Source organism: Salmo salar, chromosome ssa01, assembly GCF_905237065.1.
Source record: "Salmo salar chromosome ssa01, Ssal_v3.1, whole genome shotgun sequence".
In the NCBI taxonomy this organism is placed as follows: Eukaryota; Metazoa; Chordata; class Actinopteri; order Salmoniformes; family Salmonidae; genus Salmo; species Salmo salar.
Window position 1 is genome coordinate 138,416,150 of NC_059442.1, and position 13,213 is coordinate 138,429,362.

Consider the following 13,213-nt stretch of genomic DNA (forward strand, 5'->3'; position numbering starts at 1 on the left):
TTCTGGGGAAGTCTCTAAGAGCTTTCCACACCTGAATTGTGCAACACTTGCCCATTATTATTTCCAAAATTCATCAAGCTCTGTCAAATTGGTTGTTGATCATTGCTAGACAACCATTTTCAGGTCTTGCCATAGATGTTTAAGTGGTCACTCAGGAACATTCACTGTCTTTTTGGTAAGCAGACCTAGTGTAGATTTGGCCTTAGGTTATTGTCCTGCTGAAAGGTGAATTCCTCTCCCAGTGTCTGGTGGAAAGCAGACAACCAGCTTTTCCTCTAGGATTTTGCTAGCTTCATTCCGTTTCTTTTTTATCCTGAAAAACTTTCCAGTCCTTAACGATTGCAAGCATACCCTTAACATGATGCAGCCACCACTATGCTTGAAAATATGGAGACTGGTACTCAGTAATGTGTTGTGTTGGATTTGCCCCAAACATAAGGCTTTGTATGCAGGACATAAAGTACATTTCATGGCCACTTTTTTTGTAGTTTTACTTTAGTGCCTTATTGCAAACAGGATGCATGTTTTGGAATATTTTTATTCTTTACAGGCTCACTTCTTTTAGGTTAGTATTGTGGAGTAAACACAATGTTTTTGATCCATCCTCAGTTGTCTCCCATCACAGCCATTAAATCACAAATATAATTCCACTGACATTATGGGGTATTGTGTGTAGATCAGTGACACAAAATCTAAATGTAATACATTTTAAATTCAGGCTACAACATAACAAAAATGTGGAAAAAGTCAAGGGGTTTGAATACTTTTGGACCTAATTCATTATTTTTCTGAAGCCTTTCACTGAATATGAATTTATAGCCATTTCAAAAAGCAGAACCTATTGTAGACTATGTTCACAATTTTCCTGTTCCTCTACTAATACTAAATAAAGAGACAAGCTGGCCACATGTTTATGTTAAATGTTTGGGTCTCAAGTTAACAAACCCTACAGGCTGTCATTTTATGGAACTTAAATAGAGAAACACCCTAGATTACAGGGCTACTTCCTTGTGGCAATGATATTTACACTTACATGGTTAAAGAAGTACTGCAGCTGTTCATTGGCCAGGTTGATGCAGAGCTGCTCAAAACGGTTAACAGCAAAATTCTCAAACCCGAAGATGTCGAGGATACCTGTATTATAGAACAAGAAAATAGAACAGTCAATTTAACATTGACCATCTCCGCTTGCGATGAAGAAAACATATGAAGAATTTAGGAATTTTATTACATTTGAAGCCTTAAAAAGTTTCCCTTGAAACTCACCTATTTCACTGAGCTCAACGTCAAAGTCAACGTTGGGAGCCAGCAGTTCGTTAACTTTACTGACGATCCAGCCGAATACTCTCCCATAAGCCACTTTGGCGATGGAGTCCCTGGCATCTGCAGAGAAATACACAACATATTAATGGAGTCAAGCGCTCTTGAAAACATTAATAGCATTTCCATATTGAGCTTCTGCTCCTTTTTTCCCCCACTCCCATTGATGCTAAAAGCAGTCTCTATTTGCACTAGTTGGTCAGCCAAACATGGGCCTTATTTAAACACTCTAGGAGGAAGTTGTGGTCAGCTCACCCTCCCTAAATCCCAGCCCTAACCATTAGGGTGAAAACTCAAAGCTGTCCAAGTACCTCAAGGACATGCCTGGTTGGCACTAGTAATAAGCGCTAAAGACACGCCACATTTATTGTACAAAACCGTATCCTGTTATGTTCATAAATACTTGTGTTCTAGCATTGTCAGGTATGTAGCTACACAAACATTGTGCTCTCCAGTTTCATGGAAAGACCCAGAGATATAGGAAACCGGACCCAGTATTAACCACCATGGAACAGTTAGTATCCATGGTGGTTAATACTAACCCAGGCCCTCCTTCATAATTGCTAAGGTGATGGTGGTAGGGAAAGTTGATCCCGGACCAGTGCTTGAGTGTTTTTCTCCTTACCCTCAGCCTGCTGCTGGTTGTGCAGCCTGCGGATGGCCTCTCCTCTCGTCACAGACAGAGTACAGGTCAGACTCCTCAGCAACTCCTCCTCCTGCACCCCAAACTGACCCTGAGAAGGCAAACACACACAAATATTAAACACACAAAAACATAGGCCTAAACAGAAAGTGCACAAAGCAGACAAGTTCAATTTTACACAAAAAATATACAAACAAAATAAATAAATCACTGCTAGGTTCATAAATTAACGCTTAAACGTTAAGACCACTGATCTAAAGTGATTCACTCACTATAGCACTGTCTCACATTTCAACCAAAAGCAACCTCCATGCTAGCCCCAAGGCCCCTTTAACACAGATGTGGCCCTACTGAACATGCAAAGCTAAGGTCATGGCAATGCTAGGCATGCAAAATTCCTCAGACAGCGATACTTTCAATTAATCAATGTCAAAAAAGGGAAACAGACCTAGTGCTGTAGATTTCACAATGTAGTACTACTTTATTACTAATTAGCCCTCAAAATGTATAGTCCAATCAAAATATACATTTGGCTCATATCTGTATACCCAGTAGTAGTCAGTGGACCAGAGTAAGCAACCCAACATTTTGGGTTTGTCTATATTAGCAACAGTTTAGCATTAGCATCACGAAAGGAGAAACAATTACAGTGATCGGACCCCTGCTGCAAGCATGCTCTAATCACACCTGCTGCTAGCATGCTCTAATCACCCCGGCTGCTAGCATGCTCTAATCACCCCGCTGCTAGCATGCTCTAATCACCCCGGCTGCTAGCATGCTCTAATCACCCCGGCTGCTAGCATGCTCTAATCACCCCGGCTGCTAGCATGCTCTAATCACCCCGGCTGCTAGCATGCTCTAATCACCCCGGCTGCTAGCATGCTCTAATCACCCTTACTGCTTGCATGCTCTAATCACCCTTACTGCTAGCATGCTCTAATCACCCTTACTGCTAGCTGCAAAATCTGCATCCCTACAAATCAGCCGAGCTAGAAAATCTGGACCCTCTCTAAAATTATCAGCCGCAATTGTTGCAACCCCTATTACTAGGCTATTCAACCTCTCTTTCGTATCGTCTGAGATCCCCAAAGATTGGAAAGCTGCCGCGGTCATCCCCCTCTTCAAAAGGGGGAGACACTCTAGACCCAAACTGTTATAGACCTATATCCATCCTGTCCTGCCTTTCTAAAACCCTTCGAATGCCATGTTAACAAACAGATCACCGACCATTTCGAATCCCACCGTATCTTCTCCACTATGCAATCTGGTTTCCAAGCTGGTCATGGGTGCACCTCAGCCACACTCAAGGTCCTAAACGATATCATAACCGCCATCGATAAAAGACATTACTGTGCAGCCGTATTCATCGACCTGGCCAAGGCTTTCGACTCTGTCAATCACCGCATTCTTATCGGCAGACTCAATAGCCTTGGCTTCTTAAATGACTGCCTTGCCTTGTTCACCAACTACTTCTCAGATAGAGTTCAGTGTGTCAAATCGGATGGCCTGTTGTCCGGACCTCTGGCAGTCTCTGGGGGTGCCACAGGGTTCAATTCTCGGGCCGACTCTTTTCTCTGTATATATCAATGATGTCGCTCTTGCTGCTGGTGATTCTCTGATCCACCTCTACGCAGACGACACCATTCTGTATACTTCTGGCCCTTCTTTGGACACTGTTAACAAACCTAACAAGCTTGAATGCCATACAACACTCCTTCCGCAGCCTCCAACTGCTCTTAAATGCTAGTAAAACTTAATGCATGCTCTTCAACCGATTGCTGCCCGCACCCTCACGCCCGACTAACGCCACTACTCTGGACGGTTCTGACCTAGAATATGCGGACAACTACAAATACCTAGGTGTCTGGTTAGACTGTCAACTCTCCTTCCAAACTTACATTAAGCATCTCCAATCCAAAATTAAATCTAGAATCGGCTTCCTATTTCGCAACAAAGCCCCCTTCGCTCATGCTGCCAAACATACCCTATTAAAACTGACTATCCTACCGATCCTTGACTTCGGCGATGTCATTTACAAAATAGCCCCCAGCACTCTACTCAGCAAACTGGATGTAGTCTATCACAGTGCCATCCGTTTTATCACCAAAGCCCCATAATACTACCCACCACTGCAACCTGTATGCTCTCGTCCAGGTCACCTATAAGTCTTTGCTAGGTTAAGCCTAGCACACGCTCCAGCAGGTATATTGCACTGGTCATCCCCAAAGCCAACACTTAAATTTTTTTATTTTTATTTAACTAGGCAAGTCATTAAAGAACAAATTCTTATTTTCAATGACGGCCTAGGAACAGTGGATTAACTGCCTTGTTCAGGGACAGAACGACAGATTATTATTATTTAATTTTTTTACCTTGTCAGCTCAGGGATTCGATCTTGCAACCTTTTGGTTACTAGTCCAAAGCTTTAACCACTAGGCTACCTGCCACCCCAATTCTCTGCTGCCATTGACTGGAACGAATTGCAAAAAAACAAATAAAAATAAAAATAAAAATATATTTTTTTTAAATCACTGAAGCTGGAGTCTTATATCTCCCTCTCTAACTTTAAGCATCAGCTGTCAGAGCAGCTTACCGATCACTGTACCTTTACACAGCCAATCCGTAAATAGCACACCCAACTACCTCATCCCCATAATATTAATACCCTCTTGCTCTTTGCACCCCAGTATCTCTACTTGCACATCATCATCTGCACATCTATCATTCCAGTATTAATGCTAAATTGTAATTATTTCGCCTCTATGGCCCATTTATTGCCTACCTCCCTACATTTGCACACACTGCACATAGATTTTTTCTATTTTTCTTTTCTATTGTGTTATTGACTGAACGTTTGTTTACGTGACACTCTGTGGTGTTGTTTTTGTTGCACTGCTTTGCTTCATCTTGGCCAGGTCGCAGTTGTAAATGAGAACTTGTTCTCAACTGGCTTACCTGGTTAAATAAATAAAAAATAAATCTCCCCTGCTGTTAGAGCTAGATTCACCTCAATAACCAGGATCTGTGAAGTTGTTTTCCTCATATTGAAACTGGGCAAAGGGCAGCTGATCCTACGTCAGTTGGAAGTACACCTAGCATTGTGAGCAATACTTCTCCATTCAACTCCAAATATAGCCCCTCGTGACCTTTTACAAGCACTGTGTCTTATCTGAGCTGGCCAGATGTCGGCTCAGCCCACCACCGCCAGCCTGCCTGCCTGGGAGGCCTGCTTATGGGGGAGTTACTGTGGAGGAGGGGGCAATCATTCACCTGTTTAAATAGAAGGCACACGTATGTATGCACACACGTCACTATCACCTGTGGATCTGTGCATCTATGCAACGTGCATCTATGCAACGTTTAAATATCATGCACATACACACGCAAACTAGTTGAACAGCACACCAAGACACACACACCCTTTTCGCAAAAAAAAAAAAAAAAGGTCTACACTGTCTCCAGGAGCAAGCAGCTGCCCATGTTAGAACGCTCCAACCTTTCATCTGAAGTTGTGGAAGACCATCGTCCAATAACTACCAGAACGCTATATTTGTTTATTTTGTAAGCGACTTTGAGATGCTCATTGTAATGAAAGGCACTATATAAAATATAGAAAAAAATATATAAACACAACATGTAAAGTGTTGGTCCCATGTTTCATGAGCTGAAATAAAAGATCCCAGAAATGTTCCATATGCACAAAAATATTATTTTTCTCAAATTGACCACAAATTTGTTTACATCCACTAGTGAGCATTTCTCCTTTGCCAAGATAATTCATCCACCTGACAGGTGTGTCATATCAATAAGTTTAAATAGCATGATCACAGATGCACCTTGTGCTTTGGACAATAAAAGGCCACTCTAAAATGTGCAGTTTTATCACACAACACAGATGCCTCAAGTTGAGGGAGCATGCAATTGGCATGCTGACTGCAGGAATGTCCACCAGAGCTGTTGCCAGAGAATTTAATGTTAATTTCTCTACCATAAGCTGCCTCCGTCGTTTTTGAGATTTTGGCAGTACGTCCAAACGGCCTCACAACCGCAGACCACGTGTAACCACACCAACCCAGGACCTCCACATACGGCTTCGTCTGAGGGGGTGCTTCGAAGTATTTCTGTCTGTAATAAAGTCCTTTAGTGGGGAAAAACTCATTCTGATTGGCTGGGCCTGGCTCCCAAGTGGCCCATCCATGGCTGCAACCTTGCCCAGTCATGTGAAATCCATAGATTACGGTGTAATTTATTTATTTCAATTAACTGGATTTCCTTATATGAATTGTAACTTATTAAAATCTATTATTAGTCCAACAGATGGACTCTTACTGTTGGAACTGTTCTTGAAGTCTCTCTTTTGTTATGTCAATGTCAGGCATGAAACAATTATGGAGGAAAACAAGCAAAATGTTAATTGCCTATTTGGAAAACACCCACAGGTCAATAAGGAAGTTGTAAATGTTAAGACGTTGCTTCTGTAATTACTGTACTTCAGATAACGGGAACCGTTAACAAACAAGGACAAAGGTGAATGAATTTATAAAAAGGACAAAGGTGATTTTTCATTGATTATTCATCAATCCATAAACATAAAAAAAAGAGATCATTCTCAAGTTGGTAATAATTGAGACAGTATCTAAACCATGGCTCTCCAACCCTGTTCGTGGAGAGCTACCGTCCTGTAGGTTATCAAGCTCACCTGATTCTAATAATTAGCTGGTTGGTAAGCTGAATCAGGTTATAGTAACTGGAGTGAAAACCTACAGGAGGGTAGCTCTCCAGGAAAGTTGGAAAGCCCTGATCTAAACCATTTTCTTGTTAAGTAAAATAAGACGGGATGAAAGAAAAGGAGAGGAGGCTGTAGAGTAGACTCACGGCTGTGGCTTTGAGCCAGCCCATGGACTTGTCGGTGACCCTGACAGCGTCGGTCTCTGTGGGCTCAAACATGATGTTTCCCAGAGAAAGGATCCCTGCTAGAATAGTCATCATGTCTACCTTCTCCTGATGACACAACATATACAGTATATATGTCAGTCCATATGTCAGTCAATCAATCGGTCAATTATCTTTTGGTTAATCAGCTTATTCATCAACCCATTTGTGTATCAGTCAATCAACCAATTAGTCAAACATTAAAGTACATTCAGATGTTCTACTCATGGAGAAAATGTGAAATCCCAGCCCATAGCAATACGGACAATATGAGTTTGCTTTTAATACTATAAGAGGATGAGAAGTCTTACCTGTTCCTCAAATCCCACCATGTCCATGGCGTTACACACCTCACTGTACTTCTCCCCCCATTTCCTTACTATGTCCTCCGAGCCGTACCGCCCATTCAGATACCTGACAGACACATAGCCACAGGAACACATTTATACAGATCTGATGGGTGAGCACATAACTACCTTCAGATACCTGACAGACACAGCCACAGGAACACATTTATACAGATCTGATGGGTGAGCAGATAACTACACACACATAGGCTTCATATGAAGGAATGAGGGCAAATACATTATGCATATCTGATAGACAAACACTGAGGCTTCTACATTGGTGCACTGTATTGTAAAGGCTGTACAACATAGTAGGGCACCCACTATCGTAGGGCACAACAACTGCATTGTATGGTAGGCCTCTACAAACACCACATTGTTTGAATACCTAGCATTTCACTCCAGGCCTGTTCAACTGTGAAGAAGAAGAAGAAGTTAAATACAAGTACCATATACATCCTGTACAACACTGAGAACTATGTGGTCGCTACTTGGATAAGCCATGAGAACCAAAAAAGACAGGAATATTAGACCTAGATAGCAGAGTTTCAAAAGTAACACCTTGGTTTATGCCAGGAAAAATAATGAATTACTTAGACACACCTAGGTACAGCTGGAAACTGTGATAAGAAAGTGACAAGAAGAAAATACGGCATATTGTATCATATTATATGGGTTATTACAGGAAGATAGTCAGCTTAATCAGCTTGGGCTCCCGAGTGGCGCAGCGGTCTAAGGCACTGCATCTCAGTGCTAGAGGCGTCACTACAGACCCTGGTTCAATTCCAGGCTGTATCACAACCGGCCGCGATTAGGAGTCCCATGGGGCGGCACACAATTGGCCCAGCCTTGCCTGGGTTAGTGTTTGGCCGGGCTAGGCCGTCATTGTAAATAAGAATTTGTTCTTAACTGACTTGTCTAGCTAAATAAAGCTTGAATAAAAAAAAAATTGGTCAGTATCTCACCCTGCTGAGAACATTACAGTAAGATGACATCACGGCTATTAGTCGTTATAGAGTGTGTGAACTATGACACCTTGATGACAGTGTGGTATTTTTGAACTGATTCCCAGACCACATGCTACCTGTTGAGGAAACGTTGCAGAGTGATGACATCACAGTGGGACCCACCTGTACTGCGTGGGGTCCAGGAGTCCATACATGTCTTTGTCGTCCGGGGAGATGCCCGCCAGCATGCAGTAGAAGATATGGAAGTTCCTCTCGCCCTCATCCTGGTGGACCACACGAGACTTCTCCAGGAGGTACTCGTTGATCTTAGCTCCTTTGACTGTTAGATCACAGCACCATAACAGTGTTACAACATATTATACGCTAAAATAAGTCATGTTGCATCTAAATGTCTTTGTCGTATCAATGTAATCATCACGTAATTCACAGGAAATACTTTCTCTCGCAAATGTATAAATAAACTAATTTTAACATAAGCACACACCAATAGATGATTAAAAAACATCATACACATACACACACACCTGAGGAGTTGTGGAAGCGCAGCTGAATATACTTCCCGAAGCGACTGCTGTTGTCATTCATAACAGTCTGGGCATTGCCAAAGGCCTCCAGCAGAGGATTCACCTAGAAATACCATACAGTACAAGATTAGTACAGCTCCAGAACTTACATGATAGTGATCCTAAATGGGGCCAGGAGTTTGCCGTGACCAAGCCCTAATCATAAAGACAGATTCTTGACATCCATTTGTAACCTTCCATGAGCCATCGACAGCACTAGAGTAATTCACTAGCCGTGTGTCTGACGACATTACATCAGAGGAGAACAGCTGTCACATGAGGCTAGGCATCAAAACACACTGAGGGTTTATTATCTGATACACAGGGGAGAATTAAAACATTGTGGTCTGGACGCAATACAATATGAAATTCATGACCAGTGTCTTTTGTTTCTTTACTAGAAACAACCTTTAAGGTAAAGGCTGTGTTAATATGAAACCACAATACCAGAGCAGCAACATCAAGAGTTCACCACTCTGCATGGAGGACATGAATACCCAAGACAAAGGTCATTGGAAAATTCATTATATCTGACACCTCAGGAGAATAGAGGAAGTGGAAGTTGAAAGTAGAAGACAATACATGCTCTTATTCAGGGACAAACAGCAGGCTCATTGTAGCTGTCTCCTTTTACTCGATATTACAAGTCATGTCAGTGTGTTGAAATCTAACAGGCCATTGGAATTGATGTGGTGGTGAGGACTTAGCCTGTGTGCAAACGTTAACAGTAAACATTTGCAAACATACCGAAGAATGCAGTAAGACCACTAGACTTGTTTTTTTCGACAATATTGTAAAACAAATTGTAATGCAACCAATGTCCTAGCTGAGGATCGCATGCTGAGATATGAGTTGTTTTTTCAAACCAGTGGCAAATCAATGACACAGGACATCCTCTCAACATACAGTATGTCACCCTTATAACTTCACTTCTAAATGCTCACTTCCTCCATTCCTTCAATTACACGGCCAACTGTTGAGAAAAGTCAGAGGGTAGAAACTCTACCATATTTGGATCAGTCAAGTGAGATTGTAAATACCATTTACTTGTCCCAGGGAGCACCTTTATAAAACATACTTGTATGGTGTAACAGTGAGTTCTGAAAAATAGTTTGTATAATTTGCATTATCCATGTTTATTTGGACTCGGTGAACCTAAGTTAGTCTCAAACTCATCAGAAGAACGCAAGAGAACAGCAGGAGGAAATGGAAGATGTAAAAGTCTGGAAAATATGTTGTTTTGACTGCTGGAAGTCTCTGTGCTCCCTCTATGGCGCTTCCAATTCTCCCTGCTCTGCTCAGCAGACACACACAATTGTGTGGCATAGAGAAAGTAGTGACTTTGAATATGTGGCCATGTCTGGCAAAGCATATTTCCATTCTTACTGTATGTTGTCTAGTATTGGTCAGTTAAACTACATTTTCCACTCTTCCAAAAAGGTATAGAATACTAGAGAGAACATGCATCTGCAAGACTTTTGTGTAAGAGAATAAGTAGTGAATGTACATGGACCTAGTACTACAGAATACTGACTTAAGAAATACTGTACAAGATAATCAACTCCATATCTACTCTAATCACATCCATACTGTATGTACCCTTGAATAACATTAGTGTAATATAAAGTTTTGTCAAACACAGGCTTTCTCTGAACCCTAGCTCATAGCCAAGGAGCCAGCCAATCACTCCCACCAAGTCCCAGTGATACAATTCCCTAGAAAGGCTGGCAGAATTTCCCACACTTCCAAGAATTTTCCTCAAGAACATCGGTCTCATCCCATCTCCTCTCCTCTCCTCTCCCACAGAGAGCTTCTCGAGCCAAGAGAGAGGAGAGACCAAAGAAAGACATCGGTCACGTCTGTTTGTTTACCATTATACTCATCACAGTCCGGACGCCAAGAGGATGTAACACAAAGGGGAGAAAAGTAATATTTCATTTGTGTTTCCAAAATGGTGGGAAGGAAGTTTCTCTTGGGTTGTGGCAGAAAACCAGAAACATGGTTTCATCACCAGAAACATGACCAATTAGTGAAAGAAATATCAGAATTGGGCAGCCTGTGTGAACGTAGCCTTAGGGCCAACTGAACTTGCCGAGTCTTGCCTGCGGCAAACAATAGGCAACCGGAGACTAGTGACTACGAGAGGTGTGCAATGAACTGAGGTCTATGCTAATTGGCTCATTTCCCAAGTGTGGGTCTCTGCATAGTGCGCTCTGTTTGTTGGAACAGAAGGGTGAACACTGGGACTCAGATAATCTAACCTGTTCAAGATTATTATACCCTCTAGAACACACACACACGTTTTTATCACTGCTACAGCCTCTGACTAAACAGTGGGCTGGCCTATGATTTAAAAAAAAAAGGGTTTTATGTATTATGCAAACATTACATGTCATTGTTTCTCTCCCATAAAAGCCACATTAACCTGAAGGTGGGACCGTAAAAGAACAAAGTAGGACGATAAATGGCCCGTGTTCCACTGAATGACTCACAAAAACGGCTGACTCACAGACGTTGGAATGAGCAGGTCACGAGTCCCCGGCCAACCCTATATTTAACTGCACACAGAGATGAGCACCAAGGTGGTGATGTCATCAAGGTGTGATCACACATCCTTCATGTGCCAGTGCTACGGTTGCTGCATACAAGTTGACAAACTGGATCAGTGTTTGGGGCAACCTCAACCAACGCCCATTCAGCTATGCATGAGGCAATAAGAAGAATGTTCCATTCCATGTTCATTTAAATTGAGGTATGAAAGCAAGCCTGAGGTGTGGTAGAAGGGTTGTGTCGAAATCAGTCTACTCTGTTAGCTGCAGTATCGGTCTCCCATATCTGCAGCACCCAACCCAATTGTTATTACTGTTGTTATTTGTCTGATATACACTGAGCATACAAAACATTAACAACTCAAATCGTATTAGTCACATGCGCCGAATACAACAGGTGTAGACCTTACAGTGAAATGCTTACTTATGAGCCCCTAACCAACAATGCAGTTTAAAAAAAATATGCATAATTAATAAAAGTAACAAGTAATTAAAGAGCAGCAGTAAAATAACAATAGTGAGACTATATACAGGGGGGTACCGGTAGAGTCAATGTGCGGGGGCACCGGTTAGTTGAGGTAATATGAACATGTGGGTAGAGTTATTAAAGTAACCACGCATAGATGATAACAGAGCGTAGCAGCGGCGTAAAGGGGGGTGGGTCTGGGTAGCCATTTGATTAGGTGTCAAGGAGTCTTATGGCTTGGGGCAGAAGCTGTTTAGAAGCCTCTTGGACCTACACTTAGCGCACCGGTACCGCTTGCCGTGTGGTAGCAGAGAGAACAATCTATCAACTAGGGTGGCTGGAGTCTGACAATTTTAGGGCCTTTCTCTGACACCACCTGGTATAGAGGTCCTGGATGGTTGGGAGCTTGTCCCCAGTGACGTACTGGGCCCTTCGCACTATCCTCTGTAGTGCCTTGCGGTCAGAGGCCGAGCACTTGCCATACCAGGCAGTGATGCAACCAGTCAGGATGCTCTCGATGGTGCAGCTGTAGAACCTTTTGAGGATCTGAGGACCCGAGGACCCATGCCAAATCTTTTCAGTCTCCTGAGGGGGAATAGGTTTTGTCGTGCCCTCTTCACGACTGACTTGTTAGTTTGTTGGTGATGTGGACACCAAGGAACTTGAAGCTCTCAACCTGCTCCACTGCAGCCCCGTCGATGAGATTGGGGCGTGCTCAGTCCTCTTTTTCCTGTAGTCCACAATCATCTCCTTTGTCTTGATCACGTTGAGGGAGAGGTTGTTGTCCTGACATCACACGGCCAGGTCTCAGACTTCCTCCCTAAAGACTGTCTCATCGTTGTCAGTGATCAGGCATAACACTGTTGTGTCATCGGCAAACTTAACGATGGTGTTGGAGTCGTGCAGTCATGAGTAAACAGGGAGTACAGGAGGGAGCTGAGCACGCACCCCTGAGGTGCCCCTGTGTTGAGGATCAGCATGGCGGATGTGTTGCTACCTACCCTTACTACCTGGGGGTAGCCTGTCAGGAAGTCCAGGATCCAGTTGCAGAGGGAGGTGTTTAGTCACAGGATCCTTAGCTTATTGATGAGCTTTGAGGGCACTATGGTGTTGAACACTGAGCTGTAGTCAATGAATAGCATTCTCACATAGGTGTTCCTTTTGTCCAGGTGGGAAAGGGCAGTGTGGAGTGCAATAGAGATTGCATCATCTGTGCATCGGTATGCAAATTGGAGTGGGTCTTGGGTTTCTGGGATAATGGTGTTGATGTGAGCCATGACCAGCCTTTCAAAGCACTTCATGGCTACAGACATGAGTGCTACGGGTCGGTAGTCATTTAATCTTAGTGTTCTTGGGCACAGGCATAGACTGATCAGGTGAATCCAGGTAAAAGCTATGATCCCTTATTGAAGTCGCTTGCTAAAT

General features: G+C 42.8%; 1 protein-coding gene across 1 annotated transcript in view; it reads right to left on the reverse strand.

Annotated features, from left to right (window-relative positions):
• The window catches only part of LOC106565566 (myosin-IIIb), a 54,769-nt gene that overhangs the window by 22,780 nt on the left and 18,776 nt on the right, over positions 1–13,213 (reverse strand). Inside the window, exons 5-11 of the mRNA XM_014132834.2 lie at positions 8,735–8,837; positions 8,373–8,529; positions 7,207–7,309; positions 6,839–6,964; positions 1,946–2,054; positions 1,267–1,383; positions 1,034–1,134 (exon numbers count right to left, since the gene is read on the reverse strand). Coding sequence (XP_013988309.1) covers positions 1,034–1,134; positions 1,267–1,383; positions 1,946–2,054; positions 6,839–6,964; positions 7,207–7,309; positions 8,373–8,529; positions 8,735–8,837 — 816 coding nt within the window. The remainder of the gene's footprint in view (positions 1–1,033; positions 1,135–1,266; positions 1,384–1,945; positions 2,055–6,838; positions 6,965–7,206; positions 7,310–8,372; positions 8,530–8,734; positions 8,838–13,213) is intronic.